The sequence below is a fragment of the Marmota marmota genome, unplaced genomic scaffold, assembly GCF_001458135.2.
Source record: "Marmota marmota marmota unplaced genomic scaffold, marMar, whole genome shotgun sequence".
In the NCBI taxonomy this organism is placed as follows: Eukaryota; Metazoa; Chordata; class Mammalia; order Rodentia; family Sciuridae; genus Marmota; species Marmota marmota.
Window position 1 is genome coordinate 1,762,520 of NW_026000000.1, and position 18,512 is coordinate 1,781,031.

General features: G+C 35.2%; 1 protein-coding gene across 12 annotated transcripts in view; it reads left to right on the forward strand.

Moving 5' to 3' along the window:
* The window catches only part of Pcdh15 (protocadherin related 15), a 1,628,869-nt gene that overhangs the window by 1,402,057 nt on the left and 208,300 nt on the right, over positions 1-18,512 (forward strand). For all 12 annotated transcript variants that reach the window (XM_048807407.1, XM_048807408.1, XM_048807415.1 and 9 more), the window contains one exon: positions 11,260-11,388. In XM_048807407.1, coding sequence (XP_048663364.1) covers positions 11,260-11,388 — 129 coding nt within the window. The remainder of the gene's footprint in view (positions 1-11,259; positions 11,389-18,512) is intronic.

The following is an 18,512-nucleotide window of genomic DNA, read 5'->3' on the forward strand; positions in this document are numbered from 1 at the left end:
CAGGCAGCGGCACTGCCCCTCTGCAGGCCTCTGGGCCTGTTCTGCCGGTGGGTCGCAGGTCCGCCTACCTTGCAGGTGCTGGGGGGGGTGGGCGGCTCTACCCTTCCGCAGGCCGCTGGGCCTGTTCTGTCTATCGGTTGCAGGTCTGGCCTGTTCTGTTGGTGGTTGCAGGTCAGCCTACCTTGCAGGCGTGCGGGGCACCTTTGCCCCTCTGCAGGTTTCTGGGCCTGTTCTGCCGGTGTGTCAAAGGTCCGCCTACCTTGCAGGCGCAGGGGGAGGGGATGGCCCTGCCCCTCAGCAGGCTGCTGGGCCTGTTCTGCCGGTGGTCACAGTTCCGCCTACCTTGCAGGCGTGATTGGAGGGGGCAGCTCTGCCCCTCAGCAGGCCGCTGGGCCTGTTCTGCCGGTGGGTCCCAGGTCCGCCTACCTTGCAGGCGCGTGGGGCGGCTCTGCCCCTCCGTGGGTTGCTGGGCCTGACCTGCCGGTGGGTCGCAGGTCCGCCTACCTCATCAATAAGTATTAGAATTAACTTTTAGGAATGTGTCCATGAATAACAAGAAGTTCAGGCAATGATACCATAATCAATTCAGTATTTTTTAAAATAAAAAGAAATTGTAGAGCCTCACACTGTGGTGCATGCCTGTAATCCTAATGGCCCAGGAGATTGAGGCAGGAGGATCACAGGTTCAAAGTCAGCCTCAGTAACTTAGCAAGGCTCTAAGTAATTCACAAGACCCTGCCTCAAAATAAAATATTTAAAAAAGAGGGCTGGGGATGTTGCTCAGAGATTAAATTCCCCTGGGTTCAATTCCCTGTACCAAAAGAAAAAAGAAATTGGAGAGAGGATTCTGGGACAATAATGGAGAGTAGAAAGAACAAGAAATCTTTCTCCTCATCTAGACAATAACTGCACTGAGAGAACCTATTAAACATAACCATTTGGAACTGTGGGATGTACTGATGGCTTGCATATTCCAGGTAAATTGCACTTAATTCTAGTCAATTGCAGCTCTTAGCACAGTAGCAGCCACCCATTCCCGACCCTCAGCCCCATGGTAGATAGCTATCCACATGCTTCTGAAACAGTCTTCACACTGCTTGAAGAGTCCGTGTGAATAAGACAAGCTCTGTCCCACAAATACTGGAGATATGTGCTCTGATCATAGAAGCACAACAGGGAGGTCTGGCCATTATGTTTATACCTCTCTGTATGATTACAAGACCCTCCTCTATCTGAAGTGACTTCCAGGTAATTTAAAATGCTCCTGCCTCTCTCCCTTTATTTTTCTTTTTCCCCTTTTGGGAGCCAACTATTGAATACTAGAAAGGCAACCCTGTGTATGGGAGAAATTAAAAAGACACCACACACACCCAGGTTCCAGAAAGAGTAGGCCCAGAAACTGAGAAAATTAATCCCAGCTACTTGGGAGACTGAAGTTTGTGGATTCCAAGTTTGGGGACATCCTGTGAAACCGCTAAATACCATAAGAAATAAATAAGTACATAGACAAGTAGGTTAATTCTGAGAAGAGCTGAAGTCATAATACTTTACAGACTGAACCTCAGTGAAGAAATAATCTACAACAGTAAAAAGAAACAAACAAAAAACAAAAGACTACAAGAAACCCCAGGGAAGGAAAATAATCTGATTTTAGAATTATCATATAATTATATTCCAACATTCAATTTTCAACAAGAAAATTGTGAAACATACCAAAATAGAAAAGCATGGCCCATACAAAGGGAAAAAAATTGAACAAAATCCCAACCAAAACTGTTCCTGAAAAAGACCTGATGGATCTACTACATAATCTCTTTAATATAGCTCTCTAAGAGATGTGAAAAGAAAGGAGGATGTGGAGAAAGTTAAAAAAAATTTTGAACAAAATGGAAATATAAATAGAAAATCTAAAAAGATTTTAAAAAAAGAATTTTAAAACAAATTTAAAAAAGAATTTTCAGAAGAAATTCTGAAGGCTGAAATGAAAAAAAAAATCTGCAGAAATTCACAGCAAATTTGATGAGGCAAAGAATGAATCAGCAAATATAAAGGCAGGCAAAAGAAATTATTAAATCTGAAGTTCAGGAAGAAAAGAAAAAGATTTAAGATAAGTGAACAGAATGCAAGGAATATGTAGGACAACATCAAGCTGATAACCATATGCTTTGTGGAAGTTCCAGGAGTACCAGAAAAATTAGAAAGGACAGAGAATATTAAAAAAATGGCTGGAATTTTTAAAATTTTGATGGAAAACATTAATATAATTACCCAAGAAACTCAACAGTCTCTAAGTAGGATGAACTCAAAGACACCAATCCAAGATAAATTATAATCAAACTATGTATGGAAAGCCACAGACAAAAAGGGGATTTTCAATGCACCAAGATAGAGTTAACTAATTATATACAAGAGTTTCTCAATTAAAGTATAAGCAGATATCTCTCATCAGAGACTCTGGAAGTCTGAAAGCAATAGATGTTCAAGCTGGGCAGGATGGGACGGAGGTTAAATTCTGTATCTGGTAAAACTGTCCTTCAAAAGTGACAGAAAAATTAAAGATATTCTAATATAAAATATGAAAAAGTTTGTTACCAATGGACTTTCCCTTTAAGAAATGCCAAAAGGAGTACCTCAGACTGGAAAGAAAATACACTACACAGTAGATAGAGAAATTTTCATTTTGGGTGCATATAATGAATTCACTTAAATAAGTGGACCTGTCATTGCTTTATTGGGCTTAAAATATTATGTAAATTACATTACTCAAAATAGAATTATTTTATCAACATTTGGTATTGCTAACATGGGTGACATTGGCTAAATTAAATATGAATTCTTTTATATCAGTAATTTTACATTGGCAACATTATGCTTTTGGCTTTGGTATTCAGATATGCATATATATTTCTGTGTTTTTGTGTGTTCTCTCTGTATGAAAATGTATACACCATAATTATTTTATAAAACTCTCCAAAGAGCTCTAAAATTTATTCATAAAAAGAATAACTATATACTGTGGAATCTAAAGGCTTCTCTAGTCAATTAATATAATCATGCACAATTTATAATCTAATTGATGTGATGTTTTGAATTTTGAATATTACTGATTTATACAAAAATTCAAAAAGCATTTGTATAAATGTGTCTCTGGATACACTTCAACACTGACAAAAAATAAATAAAATAAAAGGCAGGTACATCATTTCGTTCTCTATTTCTCCATTACATGGAGTACACATTCTTCTTATTGTGAATTTATAAGTATTTCTATTCATTGTATTATCATTTAGATCCATGTGAATAGAAATTTATCATAATTTCTCTTAGGAATCAGAATGAATTCATTTTAAATATCTTAAGTATCTTGTACTTTTAAACTAGTTTCTATAAATTTAAAAAATTAACTTGTAGGTTAAGTATATGGTATAAAAGAAAGAACAATTATAAAATATTTTTAATTAAAATAAGTTTTTATGATTTGAAAAGATATTTTAATGTAAATAAATATACACAGTTTTCTTTGATTATGGCTTTATGTAAGACATGCTATACTAAACCAATAATGCTAATCTGTGTCTTTATTTCATAACCATACTAGTTTATGAAGATAAATGTGTATTCAAATTTTATGCTACAACAGAAATATCTAAATGACTTGGTTGAGCACAGAATGTATATTCTGAGGATACGTCTATAATTTAAAACACAAAAGTGATCAATTTTGGTGTTTAATACTAAATTATGTATATTTTCAGCTAGTAGAATTATAAGTTCACAAAACATTTGAGAAAATGATTAATAAGCATATTTCCTTGGTAGGGAAAGGATAGCTTTTTATTTATTAATTTGGTTTATTAGCTTGGTATATTTTAATTTAATTAGCATAATATAAATTGATTTTAAAAATTGTGAAAATGAGTTAACTGACATTATCTTTAAATCATTAATTTAAATGGTCTATGTTAATTTACTAATATCTTATTTTAAAAATCTAAAAAATCTATCCTTAATAAAGGGCCTTAATATGCTATACCACTTGGAACCATATTGAAGCACATTGTTACCATCTTTAGGACCCAATCTACAAAAATTCATATCCCATATTTTACAGTTAACCAATCTATAATAATTTTTATAGATTCAAAAAATAAAGTCAATAGTTCTAATGTATAGCCAGGAAATAGTATTTGGTTTAAATTGATTACCCAAGTAAATCTAATGCAAGTGCTATCTTCAGACTTTTCAATAAATATATAAACTGTAAGTATATTTATGTTTATGACTTTACATTTCTAGAATGCATACATTTATTTTCTTACATTTTCAGTAAAATTCTCTAAGACATGGAGAGATGTGCTAAAATGTCCATAAATATCACACCCTATGGGCCCAAAATTTAGTGATGTCGTTACTTAACGTTTCAGTTTTCTTAGTGATCTAGTCCTCTTGTACATTACCCAACTACAGGACACAGTGTTTGAAGGAGGATAGAGAACAATCTGAAAACATACAGCTTTTTAGTATCAAGAATGAGACTCTAAAAGAATAGGATGAGATCAGGGTAGATTAGATTGATAGGGAAGTACAGATAGTCTGCCCTATAGGATGATCAGGTAGATTGAAGAAAAGCCAGCAAACTGCTAAGGTGACTCTCAGAGTTTTGCTCCAGACTGTCCATTTTAATGTCTTGTTCACCTTTCAGAAAACTGGAAACCACTTCAACTGTACAACATACATTTCTTTCCCTGGTTTCAACTCTAACCTAACTTTTAAAGAAATAATATTTGTTAAAATATTTTTTTGTTATAAAACTCATGTAGCTTTCTTGGGAAAAATATAAATGTTAGAGGGGGACAATAAAATATCTGCAGTTCATCTAGTCATAAACATTTGAACTTGTTTACACATATATTCACAACACATATGTATGTTTGTATGTGTACATGTCTTAAATGAAGAACACGCAAATGATAATTGTACAGATTTATAAATTCATATATTGAGCACACCTATGTATCTACTACTTATTCTAAGAAACAGAAATTAATCAGAACTCCAGAAGCCCAGACTTTTGATTATGCTAGTCCTTATTCTATCTTCTTCCCCAAGGACCCCTATCTTGACTTCTTTCACCATGTAGAAATTATACCTGGTTTTGAAATTTATATAAATGGAATTATATAGTTTAAATGGTGTATATAGTTTATATTCAGTCTTCTTTGACTTTTTTCATTTAACCTTATTTTTATAAAATTTATCCAAATGATTACTCGAAGAAGTTTATTCATTCTTACTACTGTGTATTATGATATTGCTTGAATAAAACTTACTATATAAACATTTATTATTGATGGAATTTTGGGTGGTTTCCAAATTTTGTGTCTATAACGCTGTTCTGACCATTTTTATATGTATCTTTTTTTAAAGTACTTTTTATTTATTTATTTATTTTTTATTTTTTTATTGGTTCAAAACATTACACAACTCATGACATATCATCTTTCATACATTTGATTCAAGTGGGTTATGAACTCCCATTTTTACCCCAAATACAAGTTGCAGATTCACATCAGTTACACATCCACATTTTTCCATAATGCCATATTAGTGACTGTTGTATTCTTCTACCTTTCCTATCCCCTACTATCCCCCCTCCCCTTCCCTCTCATCTTCCCTCTCTACCCCATCTGCTGTTGTTTAATTCTCTCCCTTTTTTTTTTTTTCCCCTTTCCCCTCACAAACTCTTATATGTAATTTTGTGTAACAATGAGGGTCTCCTTCCATTTCCATAGTTTCCCTTCTCTCTCCCTTTCTCTCCCCCCACTCGTCTCTGTTTAATGTTAATCTTTTCCTCATGCTCTTCTTCCCTGTTCTGATCTTAGTTGCTCTCTTTATATCAAAGAAGACATTTGGCATTTGTTTTTTAAGGATTGGCTAGCTTCACTTAGCATAATCTGCTCTAATGCCATCCATTTCCCTGCAAAATCCATGATTTTGTCATTTTTTAGTGCTGCGTAATACTCCATTGTGTATAAATGCCACAGTTTTTTAATCCATTCATCTATTGAAGGGCATCTGGGTTGATTCCAAAGTCTAGCTATTGTGAATTGTGCTGCCATGATCATTGATGTGGCAGTATCCCTATAGTATGCTCTTTTAAGGTCCTCAGGGAATAGACCGAGAAGGGCGATAGCTGGGTCAAATGGTGGTTCCATTCCCAGCTTTCCTAGGAATCTCCATACTGCTTTCCATATTGGCCGCACCAGTTTGCAGTTCCACCAGCAATGTACAAGTGTACCCTTTTCCCCACATCCTCGCCAGCACTTATTGTTGCTTGACTTCATAATGGCTGCCAATCTTACTGGAGTGAGATGGTATCTTAGGGTGGTTTTGATTTGCATTTCTCTGACTGCTAGAGATGGTGAGCATTTTTTCATGTACTTATTGATAGATTGTATGTCCTCCTCTGAGAAGTGTCTGTTCAGGTCCTTCGCCCATTTGTTGATAGGGTTGTTTGTTATCTTGTTGTTTAATTTTTTGAGTTCTTTGTATATTCTGGATATTAGGGCTCTATCTGAAGTGTGAGGAGTAAAGATTTGTTCCCAGGATGTAGGTTCCCTATTTACCTCTCTTATTGTTTCTCTTGCTGAGAAAAAACTTTTTAGTTTGAGTAAGTCCCATTTGTTGATTCTAGTTATTAACTTTTGTGCTATGGGCGTCCTATTAAGGAATTTGGAGCCCGACCCCACAATGTGTAGATTGAAGCCAACTTTTTCTTCTATCAGGTGCAGAGTCTCTGATTTGATATCTAGGTCCTTGATCCATTTTGAATTTACTTTTGTGCATGGCGAGAGAAAGGGGTTCAGCTTCATTTTGTTGCATATGGATTTCCAGTTTTCCCAGCACCATTTGTTGAAGATGCTATCCTTTCTCCATTGCATGCTTTTAGCGCCTTTATCAAATATAAGAAAGTTGTAATTTTGTGGATTGGTCTCTGTGTCCTCTATTCTGTACCATTGGTCCACCTGCCTGTTTTGGTACCAGTACCATGCTGTTTTTGTTACTATTGCTCTGTAGTACAGTTTGAAATCTGGTATCGCTATACCTCCCGATTCACACTTCCTGCTTAGAATTGCTTTTGCTATTCTGGGTCTTTTGTTTTTCCATATGAATTTCATGATAGCTTTATCTATTTCTACCAGAAATGCCGTTGGGATTTTGATTGGCATTGCGTTGAACCTGTAGAGAACTTTGGGTAATATCGCCATTTTGATGATGTTGGTTCTGCCTATCCATGAACAGGGTACATTTTTCCATCTTCTAAGATCTTCTTCTATCTCTCTCTTTAGGGTTCTGTAGTTTTCATTGTATAAATCTTTCACCTCTTTTGTTAGGTTGATTCCCAAGTATTTTATTTTTTTTGAGGATATTGTGAATGGGGTGGTTTTCCTCATTTCCATTTCAGAAGTTTTGTTACTGATATACAGGAATGCCTTTGATTTATGCGTGTTGATTTTATATCCTGCCACTTTGCTGAATTCATTTATCAGTTCTAGTAGTTTCTTTGTAGACCCTTTTGGGTCTTCTAAGTATAGGATCATATCGTCCGCAAATAGTGATATTTTAAGTTCTTCTTTTCCTATTTTTATGCCTTTAATTTCTTTTGTCTGTCTAATTGCTCTGGCTAGTATTTCAAGGACTAAATTAAATAGAAGTGGTGAGAGAGGGCATCCCTGTCTTGTTCCAGATTTTAGCGGGAATGCCTTCAGTTTTTCTCCATTTAGAATGATGCTAGCCTGAGGCTTAGCATATATAGCTTTTACAATGTTGAGGTAAGTTCCTGTTATCCCCAGTTTTTCTAGTGTTTTGAACATAAAAGGATGCTGTACTTTGTCGAATGCTTTTTCTGCATCTATCGAGACGATCATATGGTTCTTATCTTTAAGTCTATTGATGTGGTGAATAATATTTATTGATTTCCGTATATTGAACCAACCTTGCATCCCAGGGATGAATCCTACTTGATCATGGTGCACAATTTTTTTGATATGCTTTTGTATTCGATTCGCCAGGATTTTATTGAGAATTTTTGCATCTATGTTCATTAGAGATATTGGTCTGTAGTTTTCTTTCTTTGAAGTGTCTTTGTCTGGTTTCGGGATCAGGGTGATGTTGGCCTCATAGAATGAATTTGGAAGAGCTCCTTCTTTTTCTATTTCTTGAAATAGCTTGAAAAGTATTGGTATTAATTCTTCTTTGAAGGTTTTGTAAAACTCCGCTGTATACCCATCTGGTCCAGGGCTTTTTTTGGTTGGTAGTCTTTTGATGGCTTCTTCTATTTCTTCCTTTGTTATTGGTCTGTTTAAATTGTGTGTGTCTTCCTGACTCAATCTGGGCAGCTCATATGACTTAAGAAATTTATCGATGTCTTCACTGTCTTCTATTTTATTAGAATATAGGGTTTCAAAATACTTTCTAATTATCTTCTGTATTTCTGTAGTGTCTGTTGTGATATTGCCTTTTTCATCCCGTATGTTAGTGATTTGAGTTTTCTCTCTTCTTCTCTTCGTTAGCATGGCTAAGGGTCTGTCGATCTTATTTATTTTTTCAAAGAACCAACTTTTAGTTTTATCAATTTTTTCAATGGTTTTTTTTGTTTCAATTTCGTTGATTTCCGCTCTGATTTTAATTATTTCTTGTCTTCTGCTATATTTGCTGTTGTTTTGCTCTTCCTTTTCTAGGGTTTTGAGATGTAGTGTGAGTTCGTTTATTTGTTGGTTTTTTCTTTTTTTGAGGAATGAACTCCAGGAAATGAATTTCCCTCTTAAAACTGCTTTCATTGTGTCCCATAGATTCCGGTATGTTGTGTCTGAATTGTCGTTTATCTCTAAGAATTTTTTGATTTCCTCCTTTATGTCTTCTGTAACCCATTGATCATTCAGTAACATATTGTTTATTTTCCATGTGATGCAGGATTTTTCCTTCCTTCTTTTATCATTGATTTCCAGTTTCATTCCATTATGATCAGATATGGTGCATGGTATTATCTCCACTCCTTTATATTTACTAAGAGTTGCCCTATGGCATAATATATGATCTATCTTTGAGTACGATCCATGTGCTGCTGAGAAGAACGTGTATCCACTTGATGATGGTTGATATATTCTATATATGTCGGTTAAGTCTAGGTTATTGATTGTGTTATTGAGTTCTCTAGTTTCTTTATTCAGCCTTTGTCTGGAGGATCTGTCTAATGGCGAGAGCGGTGTGTTGAAGTCACCCATAATTATTGTGTTGTGGTCTGTTTGACTCTTGAACTTGAGGAGAGTTTGTTTTATGAACGTTGCCGCACCATTGTTTGGTGCATACAAATTGATAATTGTTATGTCTTCTTGGTGGATGGTTCCTTTTAACAGTATATAGTGTCCTTCTTTATCCCTTTTGATTAATTTAGGTTTGAAGTTGATTTTATTCGATATGAATATGGCCACTCCTGCTTGCTTCCGAGGGCCATGTGAGTGGTATAATTTTTCCCAACCTTTCACCTTCAGCCTGTGTATGGCTTTTCCTATCATATGAGTCTCCTGAAGGCAGCATATTGTTGGATTCGGTTTTTTGATCCAGGTTACTAGCTTATGTCTCTTGATTGGTGAGTTTAGGCCATTAACATTTAATGTTACAATTGAAATATGATTTGTACTTCCAGTCATGTTTATTTATTTATTTATTTTAGTTTGGCTAGTTTTTACTTTTTGGTTATTTTCCTCCCCCTTTACTGAGATACCTCCCGCTGTTAGTTTTGGGCACTATTTTTCAATTCTATATGTATCTTTAAATAAAATTTTTATTGAATTTTAAATATGTATAAATCATAAAGAGTAGCTATATGAATTTTTAATGGATATGCCCATGGACATACAAGATAAAGAAATAATCCATTACTAATACCCAATACTTCCCTGCTATGCCTGGTGATTTTTTAATAACTGCTGAACATTTTATATGTTATAAATATAGAGGTTCAGAAAAAAACATGTTGCTAAATAGAGGTCTTTCTTTGGCTTCTGTTAAAATAGAGACAGCTCAGCTTAGTCTATTCAGAGCTTGATATGAGGTATAAGTCTCACTGAGGCCTGATATTAATCATCATATAATCATCATGCATCAAAACTTCAGTGATCTTGACAAAAAGCATCAAATATTTATCATTACCACTCTTCTTGGCAGCAAGAAAATCCAGTTTTTGACCCCTCATCCAATGGCTACTACCAATCCTCTTCAGATTCATTCACCTTTAGTTGTTTTATCTGTACTCAGCTTTTTAGTCTAGCTTTAGATCAGTTACAGATTGGTAGAAATTGTGTCTGTAGTTTTTAAACAAAAGATGAAGAAATCTCTGATGACTGTTTTACCTGCTTTTTCTCCCTACATTTTGTTTATATGTTATTAAATATTTTATACTGCAGCATAATGGACTTTTGACTTTTTAATTTAGGGTTTGTCTTTAGCCTTCTGTGAACTACCCCACACTATGGTAGAGATAGGTAGAGGCCAAGTGCTGAACTCAGGATTTGATTAGACAGCAGTTTCCAGCTCAAGCCACACATGACAAAGTAAACTTGATTGTGCCCAAGTCATTGACCAACATAATATTTTGTAGTTGTAAGGTGAAACATTTACCTTTAAACTAGGTAGCACATACTAATCCTCACCTTCCCATAGGCTATATGATTATAGAGGAATAATTCCACAACAAGTATGTGGTACTCAAATTCTTGATTTAGATATAAATCATGACAATAACTAAGGTGATATTTAGTGATAGTATTAGCATGCTTGAGAATGTCTCCTTGTATACCACTTTATTTTATAATGTCTTAGGTTTTATTTTTAAACGGTGAAAATTATGTGATTAAAACCATAGGAATGGTACATTTCAGGGATAAAGAGCTACATATGTGTATATATACTTGCCACTCATAAAATGTGAACAAGATAAAGGTAAAATCATTTCCTGAAAAGTAAGCCTCCAGGAAATACTTGACATTTTCAAGATGTTTGCCCTTTAATATCATCATTTGCTTTTTCCATCAGTTTTTGAGATGTCTGAAAACTTCAGGCTGAGGCTGCTGCTTCCTGACTAGGAATAGGAATCAGACGCTTTTCAAATAGAGAAATGCCAGGGATGGCAACTTAGCTCAATGCAAAATAAAAATAGCTCCTCTCACTTTCAATCATCTTTTTTTTTTTTCCCTTAAGACCTCAACTGCCACAGTAAACGTGGTAGTGACAGATGTCAATGACAATGCTCCAGTGTTTGATCCATATCTGCCTAGAAACTTATCTGTGGTGGAGGAGGAAGTCAATGCCTTTGTGGGTCAAGTAAGGGTAAGTGGAATAAATGTGTTTCTAAAAAAAATGCATGGTTTCTTACACTTTAATTTTGGAAAAGAGATGAAGCTAATGTAATCTGTTAAATGACTTTGCTGGATACTCTTCAAGTTTTTTTTTTTTAAATCTTATCCTATTCATCTAGATTTAACTTATTAAGCATGTAGATTGCATTTTATGATTGTTGTGTAATTTAACATTGACTAAGATTATTCTTATTTAATATATTTTTTTGGACATAAGATATATTTTTTTGGACATAAGATATTTTTAGAGAACTGTGTAATTAGGTTCAGATAGAAATATTCAAAGCATAAAATACATAAATTTACATGTGAATTGACTTGACCATGTAAACAAATATTTAGTATTGATTAAAGGTCCTGTATTTCATACATGTTCTTTGGCCCGCACTCTCAAGACTCAGTTCTAGGCTGTTCTCCAGGAAATATAATTTAGATATGACGGGCCCCTGAGAACTTTGGGTTGGAAATGTGATGTCCAATGTAGCAATGGTTAGAGATGACAATCATTAGACTATGAGATCTGTAACCTCATGTGTGTATTGATCCATTGGATGGATTAATTTGAATGGACCACTAGGTGGTAACTATAGGTGGTGGGGCGTGACTAAAGGAAGAAAATCACTAAGGGTGTGACTTATGCACCTTGGCTTATATTGTCCATGGAGCCTTTTGCTTGCTCTCTGTTTCCTGGGCGGCCTAAGCTGATCAGCTTTCTTCCTCCATGGCCTTCCACCATGATATTTTGCCTTACCTCCATCTCAGAGCAATGGAATCAGCTGACTATGGACCGAGCCTCTAAGCCATGATTCCAAAATAAAATTTTCATGAAGAGCATATTATGAAGAGATTTTTTTAGTGGAGCAAACTATTTGCATCTTGTGCCAGGAATAGAGAGAGTCGAAGAGGCTGAGTTCCTACAATTCCCATTAAGTGTAGTTTTTTCCTATTAGAGCCTCTTTAAAGTTCTGTCACCTCTCAATAGTGCCATGCTCAGGACCAATCCTTTACCACATGAACCTTTGGAGGGCATTCATCTAAACCAAACCATTATTGGAGAAAAGAATCCTCCTGTAGGAAAATGTGAGCAACCTGGTTGTCTAAATTCCAGCTTTCAGGGTCCTGCTTATTCCCTGTTCATGCCCTGACTTTTGAACAGGATTATTGGTGCTTTGAAGTAAGCCTTTTCTATAATTCAGACCTGGTTTTATATCCAATCTTCTGCAATAGCAAAGGAGGAATTTTTCTTTAGACTTTCTTGTGTTCTGGGATTTTGTCTAGTTTGAACCTATGCCTTATCATATAAAAACTAGGAACTCCACAGTCATTATAATTATCTTTGTCATTATCAAAGCCTGTAGAGACTGTATAAAACATACATCCTCTTCATTTGTATGCCCCCCACCCTAATTCACCGCAGGGGAAAATCTGGGTCATTGTGACATTACAATCTCCTGGTGGTTCTTTTGGTTTCCTGGCCCTGGAAGGATTCAACTCTACAATCCCATCTGAAGGATCCACTTCCCTTGCCATCTCTCTGATGTCAAATGTCTTACCACAAGGAAAAAAAAATTAGAGACAAAAGATTCATGTGTATGTAATCTTTTTGAAAAATTCAGGTAGCACTAAAGGAGAGATATGCAAAAAAAGGAAAAGGAGCAGCACCCAATAAAGGGATTACCTTTAAATCAGTTATTACTAGAAGAACTAGAGTTTGGTATCAAAGGGTATCTAAGAAAAGGTATAAACTTGTACATAGATTTATTTATCCCCACTAGTGATGGAAATGGAAAATTCATACACTAAATCATGAGAGTGCATGGCTGCAGATGCTTGGGGTGAAGTGGCAATGTTTTGGCCTTTCTTCATCACCAGTAAGTAGGCAAATACTGACATAATACTGATAGAAGGAGGCAAATTCTGAGGTATGTTAGGCTACAGATGCTAGCAGGTGAAAGTTGGCTAGAGTATGCGAATGTTCCAAGGATAGCATTGGACACTGAAAATTTCTCCCATACCAAACTAAGAAGGTGACACATTCTTTACTTTTTTTTTTTTTCAGTGCTGGGTATTGAACTCAGGGATGCTTAATACTGAGCCACATCCCCAGCCCTTTTATTATATTTTGTTTAGAGACAGGGTCTTGTTAAATTGCTTAGAGCCTCACTAAATTGCATGGCTAGCTTTGAACTCACAATCCTCCTGCCTCAGCCTCCTTAGCTGCAGGAATTAGGCCTGAATCAGGAAGCCTGGCTCTAAAGTGATAAATTCTTCATTTGGTACATATGCAGAAATCATGGAAAGTGATAAATGCAGAAATTTGTTCATAAAGGATGAATACTGGTAAGAGTGAAGTTGGGAGGGGTCGGTTACTATCAAGGCAAAGGTAATTGTGTAAGAAAAGGAAATTGTGTAAGTAAAGGCATGAGCAATGCAAGCAAACCATATCATAAGACATGCCATATCATAAATATTTCCCTAGGCCACATTATAGAAGATGCTGGGGTTCCCATGAAGAATCTGAGGTATGACAACATCAGTTTTCTGAATAGCTTATAGTGGAAGATCCTAAATTTTGAAAGGGGAAATAAGAGGCAATTGTAAAAGTACAAGAATATGAGTCCTGAACTAATCATACTGGTGATTAAATTACATTGTGGTTTTTATTCTACAATATAATATTTTGAGAACAAATTATTTTAATTGTATACATCAACTACAGGTATTGAAATAATTTGTGAAAATTGACTTTCTCATTTTCTTAATATTTGGAATTGAGGTAAAACCATATGAAGTATACAATTAAAATGCACAAGTAGACATCAATAAAATTATTATTTCTAGTTTAATTTTCATTTTTCTTGTTTCTGGCACTTTTTCTGGTGATTGTTTGTTCCTGAAAATTTCCTGCATTAACCTTTCTCCTCCTCGCCTTGTTTTTCAATTTGATGAGAAATAGCTTCTGTAATTTGTTTTAGTTTTAAAATTTGAAATATGAATGTAAACACTCATAATTTAATACAGTATAGTTGCCCTGTTCTTTAGGCAAAAATGTGTTTTCATAAAACTAAAATGATTTCAAAAGTACAAAGGAAGAGAAAAATATGCAAAGCAGCCTACATCCAACTGATTCTGCAGTTTTGGAGAAGTTGTAACATTCTTGGAATGGAATTTTGATGCATCATAATGGTCTCCTGTTGCTATCTAATGATAATTATATAATACATTAATTTTGCTAAATGACTCATGCTACACTTATAAAATTTAATTTTAATTGTCACCAAAAACTATTAAGACCCACTTAAAGCCAAGTTATGTATGGTTAATTACTCTACTGAATTTGAGTTATTGGTTTGTGTTTATGTTCTAATGATATGTTAATATGAATAATCTAATATTTGTATTCAAAAGCTGAAGGAACTTTTTATCTACTTTTTTAAAGGTAGTGTCATAGTTATTACTACAACCATATTAACAAGAAGTACTTCTGAAGTAATATTTATAGGTTATATGTAGCAAAAAAAGTGTTGTTCAGCATAGGAAAAAATAAACTCCAAACCAGCAAATATAGATCTTACTACTCACAAGGTATAATATAACACCTTCAGAATTGAAAATCTTATTAATATTGTCAAAGTACTTGTGGTAGCAGGAGAGTAAGTGGGAAATAACGTGAGCAGACTCAACCTAATAAACACAGTAATAATATATTGTTTTAAGTGTCAAATGGGTAATATAAATCATTTCCTAGAATAACTCAGAGCTGTTACATTGAATTGAGGTGACCAGGTCATGATTGATAGGAAAATCATCCCATCATCCCAATTCCTTTTGACCTATTAGTAACATTTTAGGTTTGGAAAAAAGTAAAAGAAAATTAAGATATCAGGCAAAATGAGAAGATATAAGATACAATGAAGACTAAGAGGCATTTAGAAGATACTTATTCAACAGCCAACAATAATGGAAGATTTAAAACAATTTGCATCAATGGGTCCTAGTGAAATAGTGATAGATAACAGAATCTGTCATTTTGCTATTTTGTTTTGGATCCTTCACAGTATCTCACAGGAGATAGGGTATGCATGTCCTGACTGGATCACAAGCAAGCCCATGGTTTATATTCAGAAATGGTCCCAGATAAAAGATGCCTCATACTAGCTACTGTAGAACTTTGATGACCCCACGTCCCTCAGTCAACAGATAGCAGCAAAAGACCCTAAATGTTTCTGTGAAGTCATAGGCTGTTAAATCTACAACCTGGACCTTAGGTCCCTTGGAGCTGTGCTAAAAGGACCCGATATTTTCTGCTCTGTGAAATGTACAGCAGAGTATGATGAAATCTCTGTGATGGGCCATTGAGCCTTCAGATGGATAGACTCTAAAGAAAGCTCTCTTCCCCTGTTAGATTCACCAGACTTCTCATTTTACCTCCTGCCCCTTATTATTCCTTATACTTTTGATGAAAATACTGTTGTTTTGATTCATCCTTGCACTAAGTCATGTTGTTTTGTGACTCCAGATCCAGCCCTATAATACATAGACCTTGATGAACAGGTTAAATCTCAAGCTCTGGAATCATACTGAGTTAAGATTAAGTTATCAAAATGATTATTGTTATTGTTAATAAGTAATGCAACCTCTCTGGGACTGGACTTCTTTATCAACAAATTGAGGTAGAATAGAATTTTGAATTTAGATAACAGAATTTCCTGTAGTGATTGGAAGGATTAATACACACGTCATGTAGGTAACATTGAACATAAAGGAGAATGAGATTGCCTTTGCTTGAGCACATGTTCCACTCTAGGAGCTTCAGGTGCATCTCTTTGTGTGGATAGGCACAGTGGAGGGTTGGGGAGGGGAGTGGAAGGAGGAAGGTTTGAGCTCATACAAAATGTGTCTAGGCTTCATAGTACCATTTCATGGAGAAATTTCTTAAGTGCCGGAATTCTTCAGAATAAGGACTAACTTCATCTCTGTTTCTCAAAATAATCTTGGGCATAAGTGCATGCACAAATGCATCAGAGAAGGCATACTTGGGAACAAGTATGTTTAAATAAGGTTCTTAGCATGGTATGAAGTATAGAGTAAGGCACTTCCCAACAAACTTCCCATTAAAGACTTGTAGCAATTCTCATGTTAAATTGACTTCTTTTAGCCATAGGTTACAAACAGTGAGCCCTGAATCAACAGAATATTCTCCCAGTTCTCAAATAAAAGACGCTGAATTTATTTAACCTGAAAAGCAAATGCATTCCCAGTGTGAGATCTGCACGCTAAATCTTAGCTGTGATGTAGTAGTAGTGATTCCATTCTAAACCCTTAAGGCAATTTTAAAATCATTAGTAATCTGCAGTGTTTAGAAGGGCAGTGATGGTGTCATTTAAAAAAGAAATTGATGTTTCCTTCAGCTATACAATTCAGTATTAAACAAAATAAATCTAAACCTCAACAGTCTGTCTCTGATTAATATAATTGTTGTCTCCCTGTGTGGGGTTCTAAAAATGAAATGAAGGTGGACAGCTTTATGGCATTTTCTTTATTTTTTTTTAGCTCAGCATGACATGCAACAGTGCCTAAAACTATAATACTTCTTTTTTAAGTGGGCCACAAGTGGGGAATTTTATGGGCTCTCTTGTCAAGTCAAAACAATATAATGCAAACACAGAAACTCAGCTGGGTAAAGAAAAAAACCCACACAATTTGAAAAATTGGTGGTGTCTGTTTTAATACTGCTGCCTGAAAATATTTTAAATGGACATTGATAATCTGTGAAGTTTGATCTTTTATATATTATCAGTTTATAAATGGGTTTAAAAATTTTGTTAGTGCATTTTTGCAATAATTATTTACAGCCTCCCCGTCACTAATTTTAGCATTAATACCAACTATTGGTGTATGTGTGTATGTATGTATAGTCATAGTTGTGTAGTTCTAGATATACAATGAATAATACCCATCCCTAAACTCAAGATCACTAATGGCCTCTTTATTGTGAAACATTATCTTCATCTAAATAATTTCATTGCTCTATTTGAAATGGATCACTCTCCTTCTTGATACACTACTCTGTGCTTGATTCTGGTTTTTATGTTTAAACGTGTCTGATACTTTCTGCCTTTATTTATCTATTTGCTCCATAAATTTTGACTTTTGGAAGTATCTTCTGGATTGCTCTTGTGACTCTGTGCATTCCTCTGGGGAGTCCTACTCATGTTAAATCCCACAGATATGATTACATTGAGATACTGATATCTCCCACATCCGTACCTTAAGCCCCTCTGCTTCTTTAAGCTACAATCTCACATAGACATTTACCTGTAAAATAAATCCACTTGAATGCCCTACAGGCATCTCTATTTCAACAGGTTTAAGTTTGAATTCTTATTTTCACCCTCCCCAGGAAGGCTTCCTCCTCCTCCTCAATTCTGCATCTCAATTAATCATTCCCCAAGCCAGGTGCACTGGAACTATCTGAGTTTCATCTTTCTTCCTTTATCTCCGTAAATAGTCAATCACCAATATTGATCACTTTACGTGTTACCAATCATTCCCGCCTTCTCCCCTTCTCTCTCTTAATACCCTTCATCAGGCTCTTATTATTTTTCTTGAACAGTTGCTATGGCTCTTGGGTGATTATCATGATACAAGTCTTGATTCCTCGTGAGTATCTCCAATATAAGTGCTGGCATGATGTCTTTAACAGTTTATCTCCAGAAGACGGTCTTTTTCCTCATTCAGTACACAAGACACATCTTTCACCACCCACTATTGCTTCGAGAACATTATCTCCAGTCATCCAAACTTGTATCTTAACAGATTTACCACTCGAGTAATATTGGTTCTCAAAGCTCTCCCCTGTGTCTTTGTTCATGCTCCTGCTTTAATTTCTTCTTTCTGCCTATTTTTTTTTAGATAACTTATCCTTGAAAATCCTAGTCATACATAATCTCTTCCATAAAACTTTCCCTTACTCATAGTACCACATTTTATACTGTGCACCTTTTTTGATGGTACTAAGTTATATTCATGTTATCTATTTGTTTCAAACATCTTAAAAGCCGAAACTCTTCTATATGGATCTTAGAAACCTCA